The 25,611-nt window shown below is 41.1% G+C and overlaps 1 protein-coding gene across 11 annotated transcripts in view; it reads right to left on the bottom strand.

Moving 5' to 3' along the window:
* Positions 1–501: 501 nt before the first annotated feature.
* The window catches only part of PRRC2C (proline rich coiled-coil 2C), a 105,489-nt gene continuing 80,379 nt past the window's right edge, over positions 502–25,611 (bottom strand). For 3 of the 11 annotated variants that reach the window (XM_070746751.1, XM_070746746.1, XM_070746743.1), the window contains 7 exons: positions 25,185–25,419; positions 18,904–19,011; positions 14,254–14,466; positions 13,260–13,360; positions 4,651–4,771; positions 3,447–3,683; positions 502–2,172 (listed from right to left, as the gene is read on the bottom strand). In XM_070746751.1, coding sequence (XP_070602852.1) covers positions 1,918–2,172; positions 3,447–3,683; positions 4,651–4,771; positions 13,260–13,360; positions 14,254–14,466; positions 18,904–19,011; positions 25,185–25,419 — 1,270 coding nt within the window. In that variant the 3' untranslated portion in view covers positions 502–1,917. Of the gene's footprint in view, positions 2,173–3,446; positions 3,684–4,650; positions 4,772–13,259; positions 13,361–14,253; positions 14,467–18,888; positions 19,012–25,184; positions 25,420–25,611 lie in introns of all 11 variants that reach the window. The other 8 variants (XM_070746744.1, XM_070746745.1, XM_070746741.1 and 5 more) reach the window with 3 other exon arrangements.

The raw sequence follows: 25,611 nt of genomic DNA on the forward strand, positions 1-25,611 counted from the left end.
GCACTGCACTAAGTGCTTTATTAATTTTTTTATTACTACTCTGCTGCTCTATTGTGTTTTAATTTTTCCAAATTCTATTTTTTATTACTGGTATTCAATCCTGGGAATTGGTGGTATGTTAGGATAGAGATATTTAAAATAAGTAATGGCATAATTCAATTCAGTTATGTTAAATGAAGAAAAACAAAGATTATATCCTTATAAAGCTGCCATACACAAAATTGGTTGTGGTGCATATGCCATGCAGAAATTCTTCTATGCAAGGATAAGGATTAAGTGGGACGTTTTCTGTACAAAAGTGCTCTCATGGTATGCTCATGTGCCCACCCTCTAGAGTTCTGCATAAATTTCTGATTTATCACATGAAGGAGTTTTCTGAGTTTCTCTTCTTTGGAATTAGGCTTCTAAGAACAGAATTGATAAGAGATGGTTTCCCAAAACAAGGATTTTAAGTCCATGACTTTCTTGGGACAAAATTTAAGTTCAAAACATGACCCAATATTTTATGTAGAGAATATTTTATTAGTTTCTGTAATCAAACCCATGTAAATAAGACCTTACATATTTAATACATTGCGTTTACCCCTGTACAAATGAAAAAAAAGTTTAAACTTTTCTAGACCAATATGGCTGTTAATTTCTGTACAATGCCAACTCACAGTACAAGTGGATATCTTTCTCCAAAGCTGACATCACAGCTAAATTTAAGAAAAAAACGCAAATTATAATATTTATATAAAAAAGATAACCAACAGCATTTCACTAGGCATCAATAGCAGCAACAGACTTTTCCAGATTTTGCCATCATCTGAACAAAATTATACACATTACACTGTTTTTGATTCATTCTTTGTTCCAGAAAGAGGTTGGGAAAATTGTCAGAGAAGATAGTTTGGTATGATGTGCCATGTGGTGCCCTCCAATTGACTTGAAAAGTCTGAATAACTTCATTATACAGCTCTGCTATAGCACAGTCACAACTACATATTGTAAGCAGGAATGAGATATTTTACATTCACAGAAGTTATCATACAGTACTTTTCCTACAGCTATACTACTAAAGGATACTATTAAGAAGGCATTATTTGACTTGATTCTATTTTCCAGCACAGTGAGCAGAAAAAAAGTGTGATGCAGCTTTGATGTAAATTTCTGGTTTTTGTGGCCCAAAATCAAATGCTTGCTGCTTTATTACTCATAAACTGAGAAGCGTTTCAAGGCCAAAGGCCTTCTTCTCAAGCATTGTCTAGTTCTAGCTCAATGTAACTGGCAATATAAAAAGGAGCCTGCCAAAATTGCCGTTCTGATATTATATTAACATGGAGAAGCAATATCTTTTTCTCCCCAGTTAAATTCAGCACCATAATCAAACTGTAGTAGCAGCCACCTCCTGCCTTTCTTGGAAATCTGACATCAAACATTTACAAAATGACATGGTGTGTAATGGGAAGTAGGGGGTGATTAAGCTGCTCTTTATGACTTAATTCACGGTCATAAATTCTCCTGCTCCATTTTGAAAGAACACCTTATTTGGAAATGAGCAACCCCAAATCAAACCCAGTGTTTTATCCCAGCACGGTCTTCTCCGATCTGCCCTTCTTCTCTAAATAAATCAGCAGCATAAAGGAGAATGTTTTCCTTTGGCTAATAAAATGCCTCAGGAGCATTATTTAGTTTTGCATCATTGAAAAAGCAGACAGGTGCTTCAATTCTGATTGATCACATTCATTCATGCAACGGCATACAAATGTCCCATAGAAAAGTCCCACGATTCCAGATCTTTAGCACTCATAGCTGATCATATCTGTCTCTGTTTTTGCTATTCAAAGCTTTGAACAGGTATGCCTTGCCCCCTTTGGGCTCAAGGTTTGTTCGGATGTCATTTCACTCTTCATATTTGTATGTAGACACATCGCTTTATGATTTTGTTTCTTCTGTCTTGATGGCCTGAGGTTTGATTGGACCAGTTCTAATAGGCTTGGGTGCTGTTGTAGCATTCTGTTTCTCTTCCACTTTGTCTTGACAAATTCCAGAGGGGGAGTCTATCACTGCCTCTGGAGCTTTATTTCCATTGTCACCCACTTTCTGTATTTTGCCTCCAGGTGGCTTGCTCTGCTGCTGCTCAGAGAAAAACCTCTGCGTTGACTGAATGACTTCTGCTCTCTGCTTTGCCTTAACAAGAAAGGATTGTGACATTAAACAAAGCAGTTCCAAAACAACCATAGTCACTTATTCTGTTCATCAAGGTTGTTTTTTTTAAAGATCCCAGTAATACTTTCCAAAAATGGAATATAGTACCATCTCTTGGGAATTTCCTTTACATGCTTATGATAGTTGCCTTTCATTCTATGGTTTCAACTCCTATTATTTCCCACCAGCACTGTTTAGAATGTATATCTAAATTCTACTAGTAGTAATGCAAGTAGTATTACTAGTAGTAAGGGAAGTAGTAATACAAAAATTATGAAGTTCAGTGATTTATGATACTGGTTCTAAATACCTGTATTTATTCTAGTTTTATCAATCTAATATTCATTTAGCAATAGCACTCAGACTTATATTCTGCTTTACAGCAGTATACAGTATAAGGGTTTACAGAATCAGCATATTGCCCCCAACAATCTGGTTCCTCATTTTACCAACCTCAGGAGAATGGAAGCCTGAGTCAACCTTGAGCCTGGTAAGATTCAAATTGCTGAACTGCTGGCAGCCGGCAATAGCCTGCAGTACCCTGCATTCTAACCACTGCATCAACAAACTCCTTCGTTCTTTTTACTAAATTAATACACAATTTTATGCTTTTCCCTGGGAACCAATACTGTGTTTTGAAAACAGAATAGCACATACATGATTCAATTAAAAGTTACTTAAGATTAATTTATAAACTTAATACCCACCAACTAGGGCTTGGACAAAACAGGGTAATATGAAGATTTTAGCAATGTGTTGATAAATCAAGTGGTCTTACTTTTCTCAGATTAACACTCTTTCATGAATGAAAATAATGGAAAAGATTAAACAAGTGATGCCATCACTTTCAACCACATGTTCATCGATTTTAGATTCTTTCTGATTTTATGACATCCCCACATGGACTTTGCATGACAGCTCAATTTTAAGGGAAAAGGGTTTCATTGAAGAGTCTCCAGGTGCTTTTCTACCAATTTTATGGAGTGAAATGCAGCTATGAGTGGTTTTGCTTGAGTTTTAGACTTTAAGAAAGAGAAAAACACAGAGAATGAATACAGTTGACCAGATCTTAGACTGCATTACAAATAAGTAGATGAACTTAAATCTAATGCTGGAAGCTTAGTGATAGGTTATGCTGTTTCTATTTGGCCACTTCAGAGGGAAATCTGCATCTTAAACAAAGAATAGTATCTTGCCTTGCAAGTTGTTAAGATTGTACTGTGGTTAACACAGCATGGCCATCCAAAAATACTAACCTTTATGTCTTGTTCAGCCTTCATCGCAGCCTGGGCCTGATTGCCTCTGACTCCAGAAAATGATCCACAAGGACCCCTCGCCACATGTGGCAAACGAGGGTGGCTCAAAAGACCTGTGGTCATCTGAGGTGGCATTTGACTAGCCAGTGCCACTGGCGGCCTCTGAACGGGTGCTGGGAAGGTGTTAGTATGTGGGGCTCTTACCAATGGAGGGACCAGGTTAGGCTGAGAGAGGATCTAAGTGGGGGAAAAAAACAACAACAACAAAAAAGAGAGACATTTAGCTGTTAGCAAACTGCCAACCTGATCATATGGTGGCTTTTCTGCAGGGAGCATGCCTCTGTTATTTAACAGTGCCAAGTAGTGGGTTCACGTTTTCTGTTAGGATTGGCTCTGTTTGGAAAATTCAATGTGGGAAAATCTTACTGTGCTTAAAAACTGTAGTAGCACATCATGGACCAAGAGGGGAGAACAGAGGGGCATCCTCAAATATACCAAGATGCAGGAACTGTTAGAATGTAGATTTATGCCTCTATGGAATAAATGGCAATATCCAGCAGCTGCAAATTTCATATGCAATATCCAAGGCAGTCTCAAGTCAAAAGTATACACCTCATCTCTCCCTATCAGAAGCTTTACAAGCGTTTGCATTCTTTTAAAGAGGGATTAGTGTGGGTGTTTTTTCCCCCCTGCCAACTATAGCTATTTTAGAAATTTACTTTACAGCTGCATTTCATGTAAGTGACTAAGGGAAAAACTATCACTATGAGTTTTTGTACAATCTGAGTGAAATGGTGGAGGTTATGCAAAGAAACCTTTGCCCTCTGACAATTCCCATTCTTTCTGCACAGGAGACACTCTAAGTACATTATGTTGTAAACAGTTGCTGGAGACATGAAGCCCTTCTCTGCCAGGCTATTTTGTCCTTCTCCCTTCAAATGATTAACCTTTGATTATAATGAGAACCATGTGGGGACGTCTGTGGTCATCCATTTGTTGTCCAATTTCTCAACTTCACAAGCATAGATTTAACTAACAACAAAATACTTTCCTCATGATACTAAAATGCTCACATTAATTGAAATTATGAAAAACATACTGAATAAAGTATCTGACTTATTTCAGGATCCAGGAAGTCTTAATTCAAAACATAATCCAGCTAATGAATATCCCATCCCAGTGCAGAAAACCAGCTGCTGCCCACCTGTGGTGCAAACTGAGGAGGAAATGGTTGAGTCATTCTCACAGCTGCTGATTGGAATTGCTTCTGGTAAATAATGGTATTAATTTTATTGGTCTGACTGTTTGGGCTTGTAGAGACGGCCCTTCAAGACAAAATATATTAAGTTAATGCATTATAAATATCAATTCTTGTAATGTTCATATTTTTACCTTAACCGGAGGATAAATATGCATTAAGTAAATGATAGTTTCAGGTTATGCAACAAAATGTATATAATCTGCTTCATCATGAAATTCATATAAAATTTTAATACACTAGCCACATAATGAGAATAATATACCTTTGTAATTCTTTTGGATTCCAATGAATATAAGTGCAGAACTCCTACATGCCTTCAAACTAAACAAAGTTGTGTTTCTTTATGTTAGGATACTGATACTCACTAGAAGCAGAGTACTTGAGGCTCACTTTATTTCTGAATGACACAATTGTATTTTTGAACAATTATGATACCACAACTGCTTATAACATTAATGACTATTCCTAAATACTGTTATATTAAAATATTAAGAATTCTTAATCCAATCAATACATACATTTGACATGGGGTTTATGCTAACTAATATATATAATCTAGCAATCTCTACATTATATATCACTAATCCTATCACAACTCCTCCATTATTTAATTTGGTTGCTTTTAAAATACAATTCTTCAGGTAACAATGGCCAGAATCTAATAAATTCTAAATGCAATGAAAATGTTCCTGATAGTCCTTATCAGACAGCTGTTTTTGTAAATTAAAACTTATATCAAAAAGCAGTTTGTAATATGACATGATGGTCAATGGCTGAAAGAAGAAAGAATTATTCTACAAGAGCAATCTTCTCATAGGAATGTAAGATCTTTGGAAGTCAGTTTCCTACTTCTTGTACTTTCTTTGTCTGCTTTCTGTGCTTCAAAGAAGCAATATATTCCAAAAATGTTGGCAAGACACTTTTTCAGTTTTCAAAGAGAATGGTTTTCCATTTTCACTTGTTCATAAGCTGCTGTAAAAATCAGAATTTAGCATAACGCAATGGCTAACAAAATTGTCCATACATCCATCCTTTGTTCAATCTAGTCAAATAAGAGATGCTCAGTAATTGATGTAATATTTGGAGATCAACGAAAAATATGATTACAGGTAGCCCACATCTTATGAACAAAACTGAGTCCACAATTTCTGTTGCTAAACAAAAACATCTATGAAGTGAATTATTGCCCCATTTTATGATATTTCCTGTCAGCATTGTTGAATGAATCACTGCAGTTATAAAGTTAATAACGTGATTGTTTAGTGAATATAGCTCTCCCACTGACTTTTATTAGAAGGCTGCAAAAGGTGATTGCATGATCCTGGGACTTTCATAAATATGAGCCAGTTGCCAAGCATCCAAATTTTCAATACGTGACTATATGGGAAATTCTACAACAGATGTGAGAAATGGATCATAAACCACTGTTTTTATTGCCATTATAACTTTGAACGGTCGCTAAATGAATTGCTGCAAGTCGAGGTCTACCTGTATATAGACACAGCAGATAATCAGCTTTATAACTGACTATAAAAGCCATGGTTAGTACCAGGATGAGATTACCAAAGCATTCCAGAAGGCAATGGCAAGCCAAGTCTCCAACGTAACCAGGAAAATAACTTGACTGTTACCAACCTGTTATCATCAGTCAAATTCTAATCAAGGGAGACTTTTTTCAAAAACAAGTGAAAAATGGCTCTGTTTTTGCGAAAAACGGGCTGCACATAGGATTTGGAAGGCCTGTAGAGTGCTCCTGGGGGCTGTGGAAGGCAAAAACACCTGTTTTTGTAAAAAAAATAGGCGTTGATTGCTTACCTGAACGCCTCTTCTCGTACAATGAGCGGGTACAGCAGTCACGTGGGTTGCTCGCTGTCCAATCTGCAGAAGACCGAGCCTAGTCTTTAAAAAGCCTGCTGGATCCGCCCCTTCCCCAGAATTCGCGAATCCGTAGACTTAGGCTCAATTGTGGTGGCTCAATAGTGTTCAACTCTCATGATAGAAAAGATACAGGTTAAAGGAATAAACATAGTTAGAAATGAAAAACTGGGAGGGAAGTGACTGCTGTACCCGCTTATCGTACGAGAAGAGGCATTCAGGTAAGCAATCAACGCCTATTCTCCGTACTGAGAGAGCAGGTCCAGCAGTCACGTGGGACATACCAGGTAGATGAGTCCCTAGGGAGGGATTAATTCGCTATTGTGAGAGATAAGGGATTGGAGGACTCTTCTGCCGAAGGCAGCATCCGCTGAAGCGTAAGAGTCAATTTTGTAATGCCTTATGAAAGAGTTTGGAGAGGCCTAAGTGGCTGCTTTGCAGAGTTCTTCCAATGGAGCTTGAGTCGCCCATGCGGCAGATATGGCTGCACTTCTTGTGGACTGTGCTATGTTAATTCTAGGTATGGTGAGGGAAGCTGACTCATAAGCCTTTGAGATAGTCCCTCGGATCCAACAACCTATTACGGTTGAGAATACCTTGGATCCCATGGATCTGGGATGGTAGGCCACGAATAGGCCACGAATAGGGCTTCAGACCTTCAAATGGGTCTCGTCCGTTGGATGTAGATTCTCAGTGCTCTGGTGAGATCTAAGGTGTGGCATCTGACCGCAAGATGATGGTTCTCGTTGGAACAAAATGAAGGCAACACAATGTCCTGGGATCTGTGGAACATGGAACTGGCCTTGGCTAGAAAGGTGGGGTCCAGGCGCAGGACTACTTTGTCCGAATGGAACTGGCATAGATCCTGCTGAATGGAAAGAGCTGCCAATTCCGAGATGTGTCGGGCAGATGTTGTTGCCACCAGAAATGCTACCTTGTAAGATAGGTACCTGAAGGATGCTGATCTTAGGGGTTTGTATGGTGCCTGAGTGAGGGAATGGAGAACCCGCGGTAAGTCCCAGGACGGGTATCTGTGAACCTTGGAAGGCCTGAGGTTCGGAATACCTCTTAGGAATTCTTGAATTTCTGGAAAGGAGTGGAGTGGTTGTCTGCGAGCCCCTGCTAGGACCGAATATAGGGCAGCCAGATGACATCGGATGGTGCTGGATGAGAGGCCTTGATGGAACCCCTTCATGAGGAAGGTTACGATCCTGTGAATGGGAATACACAGGGGGGATAGATCTTCCTGTGAGCACCATTGGTGGAATTTGGATCAGGTATGGTCATAAATCCTGTTGGTGGACACCCTTCTGGCTTTTAGGATTATTTCTAGTGTCCGGGTTGTATCCTCGCAAATCTAAGTCACTGCTCTCAATTCCAGCCAGTTGATAGGTCTGGAAGCCTCCTCCGCTGACCACGTGCCTTGGGCTATTAGGCCTTGGGCATGGGCTCCTCAGCCCGTTAAACTGGCAACCGTGGTGATGGTGAATTGATCTGGACACCTGAAGGGAGATCCCTTGTCCAGAGCGGGGGAGGTCCATCACGTAAGGGATCTTAAAACTGCGGTTGGGACGGTGATGAGGCGTGCCGAGTCGCTGTTCCCCGATCTCTGGAACGGTAACAGAAGCCATTGGAGATCCCTGGCGTGAAGACGGGCCCAGGAGATAATGCCAATGCAGGACACCATCTTTCCCAGTAGAGAAGACAGGGTAACGATGGAAGTCCTTCTCTGAGATCGTATTTGGGAAATGAGCTCCTTAATACTGACTTTTCTCTCAGTAGAGTAGAGAGAAAAACCTGAGCAAGATCAGAATTTATGATAGCCCCCAGGTGTTGAATAGAAGTAGACAGATGGAGCTGACTTTTCTTGAGATTGATGGAGAAACCATGATCCTGTAGGATAGACCTGGTAATGTTGAGGTCTGAGCAGGTGTCCTCTTTAGAGGCCCCATGAATTAATATGTCATCCAAACGGCATAAAATATGAATGGGCGTGGCTCGGATGTGAGCCGTCAGGGCTCCTAGGAGCTTAGTAAAGACTCGAGGAGCCAAGGAGAGCCTGAAGGGCATGGCCCTATATTGATAGTGCTTGCCCTGGAAGGCGAAGCATAGGAATTTCCTGTGACCTTTTGCAATGGGAATATGGAGATAGGCTTCTGTGAGATCCAAGGAGACCATAAAGTCCCCAGGATGGATAGCGGCTAGGATGGAGGACAAGGAATGCATCTTAAATTTCCTATATTTAATAAACTGGTTCAAATTTTTAAGGTCTAAGATGGCTCTCCATACTCCAGATGTCTTAGGGACCATAAAGAGGATGGAGTAGAAGCCCAGACCTCTTTGGGAAGCGGAAACTGGTTGGATAGCCCTGATAGACAACAGATGTTGAATAGCTTCCTCCATTCAGAGACGAGATGGAGAAGACCTGGGGGATGGGCAAGAAATGAAACGTTTAGGAGGTATGGAAATAAACTCCAACTGAAGATCCCATTCCACAGTAGCAATAACCCAGGGGTCCTTACAGGACTGGCGCCAGCTGGAAAAGAACCAAGCCAGGCGCCCCCCTATGGGAGTGGAATGAAGCTCACCATCTGGGTTTTCTGGAAGCTCTGGTCGAGGAGGAACCTCTTTGGTAACAGGATCCTCTACCCCTGGGGTTTCTGCCAGCTTGGGGGCAAAAACAAGGGGAATACTGACCTGAGTTTTTCTGGAAAGCGAACCCTTGATCCTGTTGACGGTTGGGACGTCAAAAGGGTTAAATTTCGATGGCCTTCCTGTTGGTGGGCCCCAAAACTTTCTTTTTGTCAGCGGTTTCAGTGAGAAGAGGGTCCAGGAGGTCGCCCAATGGGAGGTTGCGCTTCAAAGGACCCATGGCCAGCTGCCATTTTTGCCTCACTCCTGCCTACCAAGGGCGCAGCCATAGAAGTCTTCTCGCCGTCGTTGAGGCCGCTACTGACCTGGCTGCAAATCTTGATGAATGCAAGGTAGCATCAGCTATATATTGTGCCGCTGCAAAAACTTTGTTGAAATCCTGTTGGCCCCGTAGACCATCAGGGGGAATGTGCTGCTGGAACTGTTGAAGCCGCAAAAGCATAGCTCTAGAAAAGAAAGATGCTGCTGCTGCACTCTTGATAGCCCAGGTATCCGCGAAGAAACATATTTTGAGCATTTGCTCTAGGCATTTATCTTCGGGTTTTAATACCTCCTCTGCTTCACCAGGCATAGCAGCTGCAGAGTGTAGAGTCTTAACCGGTTCATCAGGTTTAGGACAGACAAGAAGGTCTTCATAAGAAGGGGAAAGCTTATATAGTTTCTTGTCTTTAGTTGTGGGATTGAAGCCAAAGGCTGGGTGGTCCCACTGCTTGAGCAGAGCATCTTTAAACAATTTGGGCATGGGGATGACCTCTTTATCTTCTTGTTCCTCCATGAAGATTTTCCTCAGGAGGATCTGTGGATTGGAACAGATTGTTTATCTTGCCCGGCTAAGCCTGTAGAAACTCTTGCCTTAAACAGAAGAGATTTGAAGAGTTGAAATGGAAAAATCGCAGCCGGGATTGGAATCTTGTTTCTGCCAGGCAATGGAACGGGTCATCTTTATCCTCTACGTCCACATCGTCGTTCTCATCCTAAGAAGGATCCGAATCCTCATTAATTGGAATTCTGTAGGATGAGAGAGAACTCACGGGCCGAGGGGCAGGTGGAAGGGGACAAGAGTGAGAAGGCACATTGATAGCCGAGAGCTTGGCATCAATGGCTTTAGACAAGGCAGAAAACATAGATTGAAACTCTGGAGGCAGATTAGTAATGGTTGCAGGTAAAGATGGAGATTCCCTGAAGGCCTGGGATGGGTCTGGCTTGGAGGGATCTTCCATAATGTCTGGCTCCTCTGGACCTAAGCCCCATAAGTTAGGTTCGTGTCTGTTTAGGTTTGGCTCATCCAGAGAGAGCACAGGGACCCCAGAGGCAGGCAGGTTAGAAGCCTCTGGGGGGTCAGGGCTAATGTGCACTTGGGCCTGCACCTTTCAACGTTTAGCTGATTTTTCATGTATTCTCTGCAAAGCTTGGTCCCTTCTCTTCTCAGCCCTGGTAGGTCTAGCCATTGTAGGGGCTCCCGAGGAAGAGGAGGAAAAGGCCTGGGGGATATTATCAATTTCATCACCAGTAGGCCTAACCTCTCTGGGACCTTTAGATGTGCCTCTCTTGGGAAACGAAGTCATGGCCTGAACAAATTACATGGACAAGACTTGAGCCAAAATTTTTGGTGGGAGAAGCTTCTAGGGCAACATTCCCAAGAGGAAGGGGGCCCCTGCTCCTAGGCCCAGGAGCGTCTGCAACTCACAGTCAATCTGGTCAGTACCAGAGTTCGTGCCAGGGAGTGCAGAGGGGCAGGCCTCGCTAACCTTAATCAAAGTAAACCAAGACACACTGGTTTGGAGGCCTAGCCAGGAAGAAAAGACCTGAGGGTCTCAAAGCTTACTCCAGGGTCAAGTGGCGGACTTACTGGCGCCAGGCAGGATGCGCGTGGACAATCCGCAAGTGCCGACAATTACTGGACGCTGAGGGCCTTCGCACCAAAATAAACCGCTCTGAGATTTTGCAAATGGAGGGAATACTAAAGTCCGGGGGACAATCAAGGGAAGCTTGCTAACAGTCCCACACCGCAGGAGGAAGAAAGCCCTTTAAATTTTTTTTTTATTATATCCTTAGTTTGCCGGTAAACCTCCTGGCCGAGTAGATTTACAAGAAAATACAATCCGGCAGCAGCGCAAGCAGGGCATTTTAGAAAAAAAACGCAATAGCCGCGCTGCAACTTCTCCTTCTGAGCCGAGCCCAGTAAGGCTGGCGCGCAACCAAGGCAAGCTTTAAGTAAAAGGCAATAATAAATTTTTACTTATCTAGATAGAAAGAAGATGAATGAAAGGTGTTTTGGGAGAGGAACGAGCCACCACGAGTCCTGCTGGATGGCAGGACTGAGCGAATTCTGGGGAAGGGGCGGATCCAGCAGGCTTTTTAAAGACTAGGCTCAGTCCTCGACGGATTGGACAGCGAGCAACCTACGTGACTGACTGCTGGACCCGCTCTCTCAGTACGGAGAATGGGGCATGCAGAGGGTTTGGGAAGCTTGCAGAGTACTTATCTCTTTAAAATCTAATAATCAAAAAAATATGGTAACCACTACACCACCATGGCTCATATAACTGGTAATATAACTGTAAATTGGGCATTAATCCAATACTGTTTTATTTTCTACAAAATAATATTAACTTTCCAAACAGATGTTCCTTTTCAATTGACAAATAGTTGAGTTTTTGCTTAACATCTGATATGGTTTCTTTATTAGAGAGGTTATATCAAAAAAACAATCTCAAGTGAACAATAGCAATGTGTATTATTGGTATTTTCTATGTATCTATATTTCTGAGCCAGCAAATGCATCCATTCTTAATTCTTAAAATTCTTATATGCAATGCAAGTGCTCTCTTTCAAAAAATGAAAATCAAGGCAATTTACAAATCACGGACAAGTAATGTTTGTAGAATTTCACATTTTTATAACAGCCTTCATCTGTTTGATGCTTAATAACACAGCAATGTAAAAACAATCTTGATGAATCGGGCAAAGAAAATTCCCAAATAATTTAAAAAGTACCAATACAAATCCTTGAGAGACTCCACTCATTTTCCTCCGCTAAAAGCACTGCTCACTTATTCCAACTATTTACTTTTTTAAAAAATCAGTTTGCAATTCACAAAATAATAGATCATCTTATCCCATGCTTACTAAATATATTCAGGAGTCTTCGAAGATAAATGTCAGATGTTTTTTTTTAAAAAAAACAGTGATCAAATATTCAAACTTGACAGGATTACTTTGATCGACGTGCGTCTTTACATTCGTAAAATGTCCAGAAAGTTGGTGAGTCAAAATTTGCCATAGTGATTTTTGCTGCAATAGGGCTTATTCTTTATGTCCTTTTTTTCATTACCACTATCTGCACACAACTATAATTTCCTGTGATTCTTTAAAAAATGGTGTCAGACTGACTATCTCTCAGTTCTGGGTATTGAAGTCAATGTGAAAGACAAGTTACATAGTTTTGCTAGAAGTTCAGCATTCTCTCCTTTGAGTTGCTTAAGAGTTCATGCCCTGAAAACCCAATGATGTGTGGTTGCATAGTCTCTCAAGATGTCCTAAAATACCCTTATTATCTCAGTTTGCCTATCTGTAGTCCAGGTTCAGATATCTCACTTACAATTTTAGTAGTTAAAGCCAGTGGGTAAAAAAACCCTACACTAATTCAGTTTCTTTGCACTCCATATGCTATTTTTATTCATCTATCCACTTCTGTCCTCTGAATATGTTTAAATACATTCTTATGGTTTTTCTTAAAACTTTTTGTCTTCTTTTCATTTTCTGAAATTATTTTTTGGCCTTGTGTTAGCTAGAATTTCTGGAAGTAGCAGTTCTTTTTATCCATGGAGGACATGAGGAAATTATGTTAAAAATAATTTGCATTGTCAAATATTTCACTGAATTATCACCCTTATTCATCCAGAATTCTTATATTCCATTTTTGTTATCAAAATGGCATTGCTATATTAAAGTTTAATTCAATTTCCCCTTTTTTCTCTCCATCATAATCTGTAAAGTTGACTTGTTTGAAAACACTTGTTTACCGGAAAGGGCTAGAAGTTGGGGTGGTGCTTCGTCCAGAAACTGGAGGTGTGCCTGGCTTATCAATGACACTTCCAAAAGCCTTTAAATCCATTTCTGACATCTGAAGAAAAACAGCAAGGTTATTTGCACTACCGGATATGTTTATCAGGTCATATTCATTTAACTAGAGGAAGTTTATTAATTCTTTACTAAAAAGGCAATAAAATTGATGCACATCCTTATTCAGGATGTCCAGGGGGAAAGCATTATGAAATTCCCTGATACTTTCCTGACATTTCCCTGTAACGTGTGATCTAGCTAAGGTGCGGTAGTAGATGACATCATACCAAATGGCTAAGCCGTGGAGAAATATCGGTAGCTGAGGAAGCAAGTTGTTGCCACAGCTATGCTCATTTTTGCTTGACTCTGTCAGGTAGCACAATCTGTTTTTTTAAAAACATGATTTCCCCCTGACTTTTAAACATTTTAATACAGTTTGGTCCTGATTTACTCCATTTTTTTCATGAATTCTCTGACAATTCCCTGATATTTTCCGAACCAACGATTTCCCCGATTTATTCTGTATTTTTCATGAATTCTCAGATAGTTCCCTGATATTTCCCAAACTGACAATTTCCCTGATAATTCCCTGATTTCTAGGTTTGCTGGACACCTGTTATTTAAGCATTTCTGAACAAAGTACACAATCATTTTATTTGGATACATCAGGTTGTTATCCCAGATGCATTGTCAACAAACATTGTCTGCTTATTATTTCTAAACCAATTTGATCATTGTCAATATTCATTATCTACTATCATTGTAGTCCCCAAACCGTGTGCTATGGTTCCCTGGATGTTGCAGCAAGCTGCAGGGATATTTTACTATATAATGGAACTGTGAGTTTGCTGCAGCACTGTAGTGCAGAGTTTGAGAACTGCTAGAGTGCTGTGAATGATAAAAGTTTGGAACTTCTGTGCTATGATATAGCAATATTAACATGAACATCTTTACCTTTCCAGTTATAATACTATGCTGAGTGCCAGCTGGAATTAATCCTCTGAAAGGTTGACCCACTTGCGTTGGCCGACTCAGGCTTTGAGCCTGAGGTTGTGGTGGAGTGTGCTGCAAAGGAGGTTGAAGGGATTGTGGAAGAGCAATTAAAGGCTGGCCTGCGGATCCAAAGTTGGGCAAAGAAAGTTGTGATCCTGGTATAGGTACTGTCATCTGGAATAAAATGGCAATATCTTAGACAAGCATAAACCTTATAGACTGCATTAAAATAAAACTGGCAAGTTTGAACATGACAAGAAAATATACATACATATATAATACTTTAATACATACTGTAACACTTTTTAATGAATTAGAGAAGACAAAAGTGTTCGTATTTTTATCCTTTAATGTTGCAGAGAAAACTTTGAAATTAAACAGGCAGTAGCTATTTTTCAGACCATAAGGTGGATCATGTTCATTACAAATGAAATTGTTTCATCATTCCCCTTTATTATACTTAATCCTTTCTATGTTTGTGAATCCTCTAAACATAAAGATTTTGGAAATAGAATGTCAGTTTATTAGTTGCAAATGTACTTTGGAAATTCTGAACTTGCAAAATCAGGGGAATTTTATTTCCTACTGATAAAGAAGAACATTTGTAGATAAGGATTCCTTGGTGTTATGTATGCTTGGTTGTTTTCTTGTAGATGTTTCATTATCCAAAATAGTCAGTAGCAGTGGTAATGTTGCATAGTTTGGGTAGTGAAATGTCTGCAAGAAAACAACCAAATTCAAAGAACATGAAGGACCTCTCAATCTTATTTACTTGTGCAGTAAAATAAATGATTCTTCAACCCTTTGAACAGAGTTTGAGCTGGCATTGGAAAATATGCTCAGAAGTCAGTGCATCATTTACATCAACTCCAGGTTATAATCTAGTTGCAATCTATTGAACTAATGGAAATTTACAAGGGCCACTGACTCCATCGTAAGTTGGATATATGATTGTGGCAAAGCTTTTTCTATTAAGAACAGCATGCTAGTGATATACCAGCCTGAGTTAATAGTGTGTCACTCAAACTGTATGCGCTAGAAATGAGATTGGCCTTAATTTTATTCTGTAAATTTAATTCTAATGGGGAGGTAGACCCTTTCCAGGAGGAAATCTGCTTCTTACCTAAAGCTTATATTACTAACTAGTTCAGGATTTCCATTACTTTGTTTCAATTAGATGAAAATGGGAAAAATAATGTTACTCTCAATTCTTGTTCATGTTGAATAGCATAGGAGACAAAACTGAACACCATGCATTACCATATCCTAACAGTATTTCTATCAAACACATTCTAGTAACATGATGGTGAATTTTTGGCACACGTGCCAGAGGTGTCACGCAGAGCCCTCTCTGTGGGTACGCATGCCATTGCCAGCTGCTTTTTTGGCAGAGAAGAAAGCCTCCCATCCCCAAATGGAGCTGGGACAAGGGAAAAGCCTTGCGTGCCAAAATAGTGATAAGGTGGAATCTCCAGAAATCTGGGAATGCATGGGCCACAGAAAGTGAGGAGAAAGCATGAGCTTGTCTGAACCGAAAAACAGCTGGCTGGCGGGATGCACTCGCACATGCGCAGTGGAGCTGAGCTGGTCAACAGCTCGCATGCCTGCAGAGGGTTCCGCGTGCCATTTGTGACACGCATGCCATAGGTTCACCATCATGGCTCTAGATGTATGTGAGATTATATGCTCCACAATCGGATTCAGCAGGTGGATGAGGAAATATGTCCTTTAAGGTACTGAAGAATATTCCCTTATATTGTCAGGTTTTAATTCTTGCCACGAAAAAATATATATACTGTATATATATAAACATTCCATATTTATAACAGCACGAAGCTTGAAACTTCAGCCTGATGATGGTGAATGTGATTTCACCGAAACGTCGCATAGACACTCAAAATGTTACACGGGGCAAAACCCGAACTCAGAACAATCTACACACACACACACACACACACACACTATATATATATAATATTATATATGTATTACTGAGAAAACTGCATGGACCTCCATGCAGTTTTCTCAGTAATAGTTTTAGAAGCAATTTCTCAGTACTTTCTTTCTAAGATTGAAAGGGACTACCATAAAACCACCCAGCTGCTGCCATGGGAGGACTAGGTTTCCCCTTTCCTAGTCCAGGGGCTTAATCAAAATAGTTCTCATTCACTTATTTGGATTTTAATCATTCAAACATATATAGAAAAGTTTTTCTTAGAATTATCTTAAATACTATCAATTTAATATGGCCTCTAAATTATTTTAAATCTGAAAAGTTTGGAAATTGGAAAGCACAAGAGCAGCATAACACTTTTTTCTGTATCATCTCATTAGCATTACTAATACATTATAGGTAGCCAATTTTTGTCGTTAACAAGAGTTGCTTTTAGCAGAAGATACATAGTTGCCTTGTCCATCTTTCATGAAACAACCAAATGCTACAGCAAAAGACAATAAAACTCCAAGGACTAATATCAATCTTTTCATCTGAGACTTTGAGCACAACTGTCTCAACAGGCTGAAAATGTCACTAGGAAATGATCTGATCATAAAATACTATTAAAAACCTATTCATTCGTTCCTTACACATCATTGAGAAAACAAGACTCAGATTACGATTCAACTCTCTGCTGAGTTTTCAACAGATTAGAAAATGTACTTGTGTATAGCATCAATTAAATTATAAGATGTCCCAGAAAATGCAAACTTGGTGAAGATGTTGAAGGCTTCTTAAAAAGTTTAAGACTTTTTAAAAGAAATATCAAGACCCCCTACACCAGTGTTTCCCAACCTTTTTTGAGCCGTGGCACATTATTCACATTTACAAAATCCTGGGGAACATTGAGCGGGGGGGGGGGGGGGAGTTTGGACAAAAAAATATCTCTCTTCCTCCCTTTGGCTCTATTTCTCTCTCTCCCTCTTTCTCTCTCTCCCTCTCTTGCTATCTCTTTCTCTCCCCCCCTCTCCCTCTTTCTCTCTCCCTCTTGCTATCTCTTTCTCTCCCCCCTCTCTCTCCCTCTCTTGCTATCTCTTTCTCTCCCCCCTCTCTCCCCCTCTGTTGCTATCTCTTTTTCTCTCTTTCTCTCCCCCCCTCTCCCTCTCTCTTTCTCTCTCTCCCTCTCTTGCTATCTCTTTCTCTCTTTCTCTCCCCCCTCTCTCCCTCTCTCTTTCTCTCTCTCCCTCTGTTGCTATCCCCCCTCTCTCTTTCTCTCTGTCCCTCTCTTGCTAACCCTCTCTCTCCCTCTCTCTCTCCCTCTCTTGCTATCTCTTTCTTCCCCCCTCTTTTTCTCTCAGCAGCGGCAGCAGGGTGATCAGCTGTGAGGCGGAGCTCCGGAACCGAGGCACCGACGGCGGCGGCTAGACATGTTGCTAGACGCCGTACATGCGGGCAACCGGGCAGGGAACGCCGACGGCCGACCACCGGCGGCTCCCAAAGGCTAACTGGTTGGTTTGGAAAACCGGTCCAGTTAGTTGAACTGCGGCCAAACTGCGTTTGCAAGAACCCGGCGGCTCTCCTGCTTAGGCGAGCGCGCCAGACGTTGCGCGCAAGCAATTGGGGACAGGGGGGGATGAGCCCCTTCTGCGGTCCGTCGCGGTACGGCACCCCCATTTGCCCAGTCTGCTGGACAAGGGGGAAGGGGGAAGAAGAGCGGGGTCTGGACCCCGCTCCTCACCACCTTTTCCCCCGGAGACCTTTTCTCTCTCCGCCGTAGGGAGAAAAGGATTGGAGCAACCGACCAGCGAGTTGGTCTGCTGCTTCCACAGCATCGCGCTGTCCCTCTTGCAGGGCGGGGAATCTTCCTCACACCTGCACCGTCCCGTCCGCCGTCCCCTTTTGCGCCTTCTTCTCCAGCGCTCCCCGCCGCTCATTCCCGTGGAATTAGCGCGCACGCATTTTCCCTAAGGAACGGCTACAGCAACATGTCCAGCCGCCGCTGGTTGGAGCCTCCGTTCCGGAGCTCCGCCTCACAGCTGACCACCCTGGCGCCGCCACACGGCTACTGCCCGCTGCCGCCGCCATCACTCTCCCGCTGCGTGCCGCCCTCCCGCAACTGCCGCCCTCCCAGCAGGCCCCAAAGCTCACCTGCTGCCATCGCCAGGAAAGCTCCAGCCGGGCGGGGCGCTGCAGCTGCCGAAAAACTTGGAAGGCATAAATAATGAAGCTCAGGTTCCGGTCTCACAACTTTTTGATCTTCGCAAAAAGTTGCGAGACCAGAAGCTGAGCTTTTTTCTTCGCGGCACACCTGACGGTGTCTCGCGGCACACGGCACACCGGTTGGGAAACACTGCCCTACACTTCACTCTATGATCACTGTAAGGGTAAACACAGTGAATATGCTTCATATTAAAGAAACTTCTGACAAGACAATATTTTAATAATTGAGGGGGACTATTCAAAAAATGTTCCTCTGCTAAAGCAATCTGTTAAAAAAGCAGATATCATTACAAAATAATCTTCTGTATTAAATAATTGTTTTAGATTTCTGTTTTAGAGTGCTAGCTACTTTGCACAAAATGGAATATTCTCATCATTCAATTATAGTATTACATACAGTACACACATATGGATAGTTAGAAAAATTGAAAGTAATTTACCATGCCATAGTTTACCTGCTGGAGAGTACTGGGAGACTGAGCAGTATTATAGAAGCTTGTTTGCCCTGGTTGCTGAACCTGTCCAGAATACAAATTTGAGGCCTGGGTAAGAGTAGCTCTTGCCTGAGAAGAAAGAAGTCAACATTTTTTGAGTGACTAAGTAAAGTTATTTTAATTTGAAAAAGTAGAACAAATATGAGGGGTTTTTTTTGTTGGTAATAATTCTGCTTACTGTGATATTTTTCTATTTGGAAAAGTAGCTATCATAAAGCAAATATACCCTTTATGTATAAGTTGCCAGCTGAATCAGAAAAAAGCATTTAAATAGGTCTCAATTTTCATATATGCGCTTCTAAAACTTGCCTTATAACTAAAACTAAGATACCTTGCTCTATTAATTCTTTGTTGTATAGCTAAAGCCCAGCGGCCAGTTAGATCCCACAGAGTTGGCCTTCTCCAGGTCCCGTCGGCCAGACAATGTCGTCTGGTGGGACCTAGGGGAAGTGCCTTCTCTGTGGCGGCCCTGGCCCTTTGGAATGAACTCTTCCGGAGATATTTATCTCCCCCTTCCTGGCCTTTCACAAAATTCTGAAGACCCATCTCTATTGGCAGGCTTGGGGGCCATGAGTATTGAGATCAATTCGGAATTTTTTTGCCTCTTCTTACAAACTTTTTCCGGCTTACGAACCCACCGCAGATCGCAAAATGGCGCTCCGCTGGGCACCGCCATCCAGCGGTCCCCTTCTGAAACAGCCGAACCCGGAAGTTCAGGTTCCGGAGGCCACCGAGAAGCGCCCGGCTGTTTCAGAAGGTGACAGCTGGGCGCCGCCGCCCGGCGGACCACCGATCTAGAGGCTGGAAAGGAGGTGGGGAATCCCAATAGGGAATTCCATGGGCAGAGCTTTGACGTCACGAAGACGTCATTCCTGGAGGCTGATAAAATGTGCGCCCCCCGTTTTTGTGAATTGTTTTTCATTTTATGCATAGTTTTGCTTGCAAAATGCATTCTAGTTTACTAAAACTAATGTAGGATTGGTAGCTTGAACATTTCTGAACATAATGATATGAAAATTGAACTGGAAAAATTGATGCATATTGGTTTATTTTGCTGATGAAATGCGCGCCCCCCCTATTTTTGTGAAATATTTTTCAATTTATGGATAGGTTTGCTTGCAAAATGTGTTCTATTTTACTAAAGTTGGTGTGGGATTGGTAGCTTGAACATTTCTGAACATAATGATATGAAAATTGAACTGGAAAAATTGATGCATATTTGTTTATTTTGCACATAAAGTCTCCCCCCCGTGTTCAATTATTTCAATTTAAATAAAAATTATGCTGTTAATTTCAAACTTACATACAGTGATCCCTCGATTTGCGCGTTCTCGATTAGCGCGAAACGCTGCAACGCGGTTTTTCAAAAAATATTAATTAAAAAATAAGTCCGCGTTTTTTTTTGCTATACCACGGTTTTTCCCACCCGATGACGTCATACGTCATCACCAAGAGTCACTTCTCTGTCTCTTTCTCTTTCTTTCCTGTCACTATGCTTCAATCATTTTCTCATTTCTCTTTTTTCTCCCCTTTTTTCTATCATTTCTCTCTCTCTTTCTTCCTCTCTCACACTCTCTTCCTCCCTTCTCTCTCCCCCCCTCCACTTGCCCACGAGAAGAAAAAAAGCAACCTCTGCCGGGCAGCTCCCCTTGTGCCCCCGCTTTGTGCCTGCCTCTTTTGGGGATTTTTTTTTCTTTTCTTTTTTACGCTGGCGGCGGGAGCTGTTGGGGAGGGCTCTGCCGGGAAGGCCTCTCAGCTGCAGAGCCGAATGGGGGCGGAGGCAACAGCGGAGCCCGGCGCTGGGGCCATGCGAGGCTGTTCATCCAGGGGGGCGTGGACTGGCAAGTCGCCCTCCTTTCTCTCTCTTTCTCAAGATCGCTTGCCGCTTGCCTATTGCAGCGAAGGAGGCGAAGCAAGGCTCCAAGCTGCAAAGCGGCAAGCGATCTTGGGGTTTCCCCTTTGCCTGGGCGGCGGGAAGACCAAGGGAAGGTTCCTTCAGCCGCCCAACACCTGATCCGCTCCGCAGCGCGGCAGCAGCGAGGAGCCGAAGATGGGGTTTCCCCTTTGCCTTTACCCCATCTTCGGCTCCTCGCTGCTTCCGCGCTGCGGAGCAGATCAGCTGTTGGGCGGCTGAAGGAATCTTCCCTTGGTCTTCCCCGCCGCCCACACGCAAACTCCACCATCTGCGCATGTGCGGCCATGAAAAAAATGGCGCACATGCGCAGATGGTGGTTTTTACTTCCGCATCCAGTATAACGCGGAAATCGGTTAGCGCGGGAGGTCTTGGAACGTAACCCCCGCGCTAACCGAGAGATCACTGTACTTGTTTTTAGTAAAATGGATTTCTTTCATAAAATTAGTTGTCTAGCTACAATGTGCTTGCTTTTCAAAAGGATATTCCAAATATTTCTAGCCAAATATATATAAAAAGTGAAAATAATGGCACACAGCAAGGCCGAGGGGTGGTGGTGGCCCTTTTCTGGCAAATATAAACAAATAAGAATTATTTTTTTCAGTTCATTTCTATTTTTCTTATGTTCAGCATTGTTCAATTTATTCCTTAGAGATTTGTAGCCTAAAAAAATATAAATTGACACGAAATTCAGAAAAAATGGGGGGAGGGGATTTTTGATCAAAATAAAAATATAAGCCTCAATTTTTTCAGTTCAATTTTCATATCATTACATTCATAAATGTGCAAACCAGTTTCCCAGTGGAAAAAGTTTTCAAAAAGACCAAATTCAAGTATCTAAAAAAATTCTTTTTGGTCCGGTCGTATACGACCAGAAACAGACTCGACATGATTATTTTTTTTGGCCCAGAAAAAAATTATCCCCCACCCCAAAAATATTGTTTTGATGATCACCAATGTTAAATTGAGTAAATGAATGCATAAGATATTAAAAAATATTTCGGATTTGGAGCCTAAAAAAATATAAAGTGAAAATGTCTGCAAGCAGCCAAGGGGGGGGGGGGCTTATTTCTGATTTTAAAAAACCAATAAGAATCATTTCTTTCAGTTCATTTATATTTTTCTTATATTCAGAAATGTTCAAACTACCAATCCCACACCAACTTTAGTAAAATTGAACACATTTTGCAAGCTAAACTATCTATAAATTGAAAAAGAATTAACAAAAACGGGGGGGGGGGGGGTATCTGTCTTTTATAATCAAAATAAAGCAATATGCATAATTTTTTTCAGTTCAATTTTCATATCATTGTGTGCAGAAATGTTCAGACTACTTTCCAAGTGAAAAAAGTTTTCAAATTGACCAAACATAAGCACTTCAAATGAAGAGTTTTCGGGAACAGTACAAGTGTGAATTTTTTTTCAGCAAGAAAGAAACCCCCACTCCCCAAAAAAATTCTCACAGAGAGAACCCCTGAAATGATGAAAAGTCATGAAATTTCAAGTTTCAGATATGCAGAGAAATTTTTTTACAGGGTCTCAATCTTTGATTTCGGGTCTCACAGACCCGAACAGAACAGCAGAGTTAAAAGGTGACAGCCGGGCGGCGGCGCCCAGTGGCGCGCCATTTTGAGATTTCCCCCCCCTTTGCACGCATTAATCGCTTACGAACGTTTCGCCTTACGAACCTACTTCTGGAACCAATTAAGTTCGTAAGATGAGGTACAGTATTACTGTATTTTTAGTTTTATAGTAATTTTTAATATTAGATTTCTATACATGTATATTATACTGTATTTATTATGTTGTACACTGACCTGAGTCATTTGAGAAGGACGGCATAGAAGTCTAATAAGTAAGTAAGTAAGTAAGTAAGTAAGTAAGTAAGTAAGTAAGTAAGTAGATTAGATTAGATTTATTGGATTTATATGCCGCCCCTCTCCGCGGCTCACAACAAGGTAAAAACATAATACATAATAACAAATCCAATACCCACCAATCCAATTACAATTTAAGCTAAAAAATTCATAAAAAACAACCCCAGAATATAAAAAAACAAGCACACAATCAATCTAACACCAAAACAACATGGGCAAGGGGGAGATCTCTCAGTTCCCCCATGCCTGACGGCAGAGGTGAGTTTTAAGAAGTTTGCGAAAGGCAAGGAGGGTGGGGGCAATCCTAATCTCAGAGGGGAACTGGTTCCAGAGGGTCGGAGCCGCCACAGAGAAGGAAGTGCTGGAAGATGTGGTTGAAATCTCAAAACTGTATCAACCAAGTTAGTAGGATTATTTCCACCATTTAAAGGGTTACAGTGCAGAATTGCCTTGAAAGTTCCCTTAACAATGGGGGTGCTGGAGGTAGGGGAGGTTGTCAGCTCAGTCTCGGTATAATTACTTACAATGATCCAAAAAGCTTCTTGAATGAGAAGTGAAATGTCTTCTAAGAAAAACCAGAAAGTCCAGTTGCCTCTTGAAAAAGCACATTTGGGACTCTCCAAGAGATGTTAGATTTCAGGCAGGGTAATCAAAATAAGGAGCAGACCTTAAGTTACAGGAGAACGTCAGATGCCTGAACCTGATCTTTTCACTAAAAGATAAGTTTGAGCAAACGTTTTGCTAAAACTATAATATTTTGCTTACAGGTTGCTGCTGACTACTATAATCAAAAGCATGGATGGAAAAAGCATAAGAAAAAGTAGGTAACATATATTTAAATGGCATAATAACTTAATATGAGATTCAGCATATATTCAACAAAAAAAAGCATGGAAAAATACATCAGTATCAAACCTGGCACATTACAAAGAGAAAGTCAAAAATTACTGTTATTTTGGAGCGGGGCAATTTCTTTATGTCTGCCAGGCAGCAAATGCAAAGACAACAAGATCAATGCTAAATATATTATGATTATAATATATGCTTATGGAAAGTGGATGTAATTAAAGACAAGCTGTTCCCAGGTTGTATAGGACTTTGTAAAAGTAACATCCTGAATCTGGTTGGTCATAGACCAGCAGTCAATGCAGATCTTTCAGCACAGGTATAATGTGAACACAGAATCATCTTCCAGGAGTTTGCATTTTATGTTAGCTGTAGCTTTCAGACTAGCTTTAAATACTGTCCTCAAGGACTATAATTTAATCATGAAGTTACCAGCTCATGAATCAGTGGGCAAGTCATAGCTATCTATGAATAGGCACATCAGCGTAATGTGGAGGACTTTTTATTTATTTATTTGCTAGAGGTATATACACTATTATATCTAAACAAGTCGAAGTTGTTTGCAATGTGGTAATCACAAAAATATCAGACTGATTCTACAGCTGGAAGAAATGTATTATATGAACTTTTTCAGTTTTGGTTAAAGCCAAGTATGGAACTGAGTCCATGCTGATGGCTTTGATGAGGATAAGAAGTGTAACTGCAGAAAGGGAAAGTATAAACTTTGATTTCTCAGTAGGTTTTATTTATTAAGCACATTTATATAGCTGCCCACTCACACATGCTAGTGACTCCATGCAGTTTGCAACATTTTCATATATTTAATCCTTTTAATACGTTTAATACCTTCTGGACAGTCTATGACCAGTCCAAAAGCTATACAGCTATACAGCTGGCTGAGGAACTCTGGGAGTTGAAGTCCACAAGTCTTAAAGTTGTCAAGATTGGAGATCCCTGATCTATGAGCATCAAGAATGGGAGGGCGCTATCTGCAGTGGCTCTCCTCCTTCCTAAGTGAAAAATTGTACATTAATGCTGAGGGGAGACGTCAAGCACTACAATCTTTGCTGTAGGGTGACACCAGTTTAGAAGGGGTTTTGTTTTGTTTTTTGGCCATTTTTAAACATCTGCACAAAGATACCATGGAAGTACACTGATGATACCCAAATGAGCATTTCAACGCCAATCAAAGTAGGAATTTATTTATTTATTTATTTGACTTTTATGCCACCAGACAATAATTCCCATTCAGTCAACTTACTGTCAACACAGGGGGCTAGAGTCTTAAGACTCTTGCAGAAGGCGAGGTGGGTGGGGGCAGTACAAATCTCTGGGGGGAACTGATTCCAGAGGGCCGGGGACTTCACAGAGAAGGCTCTCCCCCTCTCAAGAATAAGAATGATATCAGGTGAACCAATAACAATATCTTAAGTATTAACGGCCCTCTATTCACAATGTAAGTCACAATTTAGCTGGATTACTCAGGGGACACTAAACATAAACATAACATAACTATGTTTATATACATTGGTTTCCTTTTGTTACATCAAAAAAGGTAACAATTCCAAAGCTTCAGAAGCTATGTTAGTAACCACTGCTTTTCTTACCTGGAGTAGATGTGTATCAATAAGTTGGGAACCTCCTAATCCTGAAGCTTGACCTAACTGGTGCTCGTACAAGATAGGAATAGGCTGAGTGTTGGATGTTTGTTGAAATGCAAGACTTGATTGTGCTTTGGCAAGTTCCTGATGCTGCACTGTTGGGAAGTTGTGTAAGGCTGTGCCCGAAAGAACCACCGGAGACGGCTGAGACAAGCCACTTTGCATAAAGGCCTGCTGAGATCTATTTTGAAAAATTGTCTAAATTAATTATTTAAATATTGTTAAATTTATTAGAAAGCTGTCACAGCAAGAAAAATTTAAAGTTGCACTGAAAAAACTGAACAAAATATCCAAGCAAATATACAAGTTTGTATATAGTACTATGCCTATATTTAACCAACAGAGTTTGTAGTTTTATTTAACGCAAAGAATT

The sequence above is a fragment of the Erythrolamprus reginae genome, chromosome 3, assembly GCF_031021105.1.
Source record: "Erythrolamprus reginae isolate rEryReg1 chromosome 3, rEryReg1.hap1, whole genome shotgun sequence".
NCBI classification, from domain to species: domain Eukaryota; kingdom Metazoa; phylum Chordata; class Lepidosauria; order Squamata; family Dipsadidae; genus Erythrolamprus; species Erythrolamprus reginae.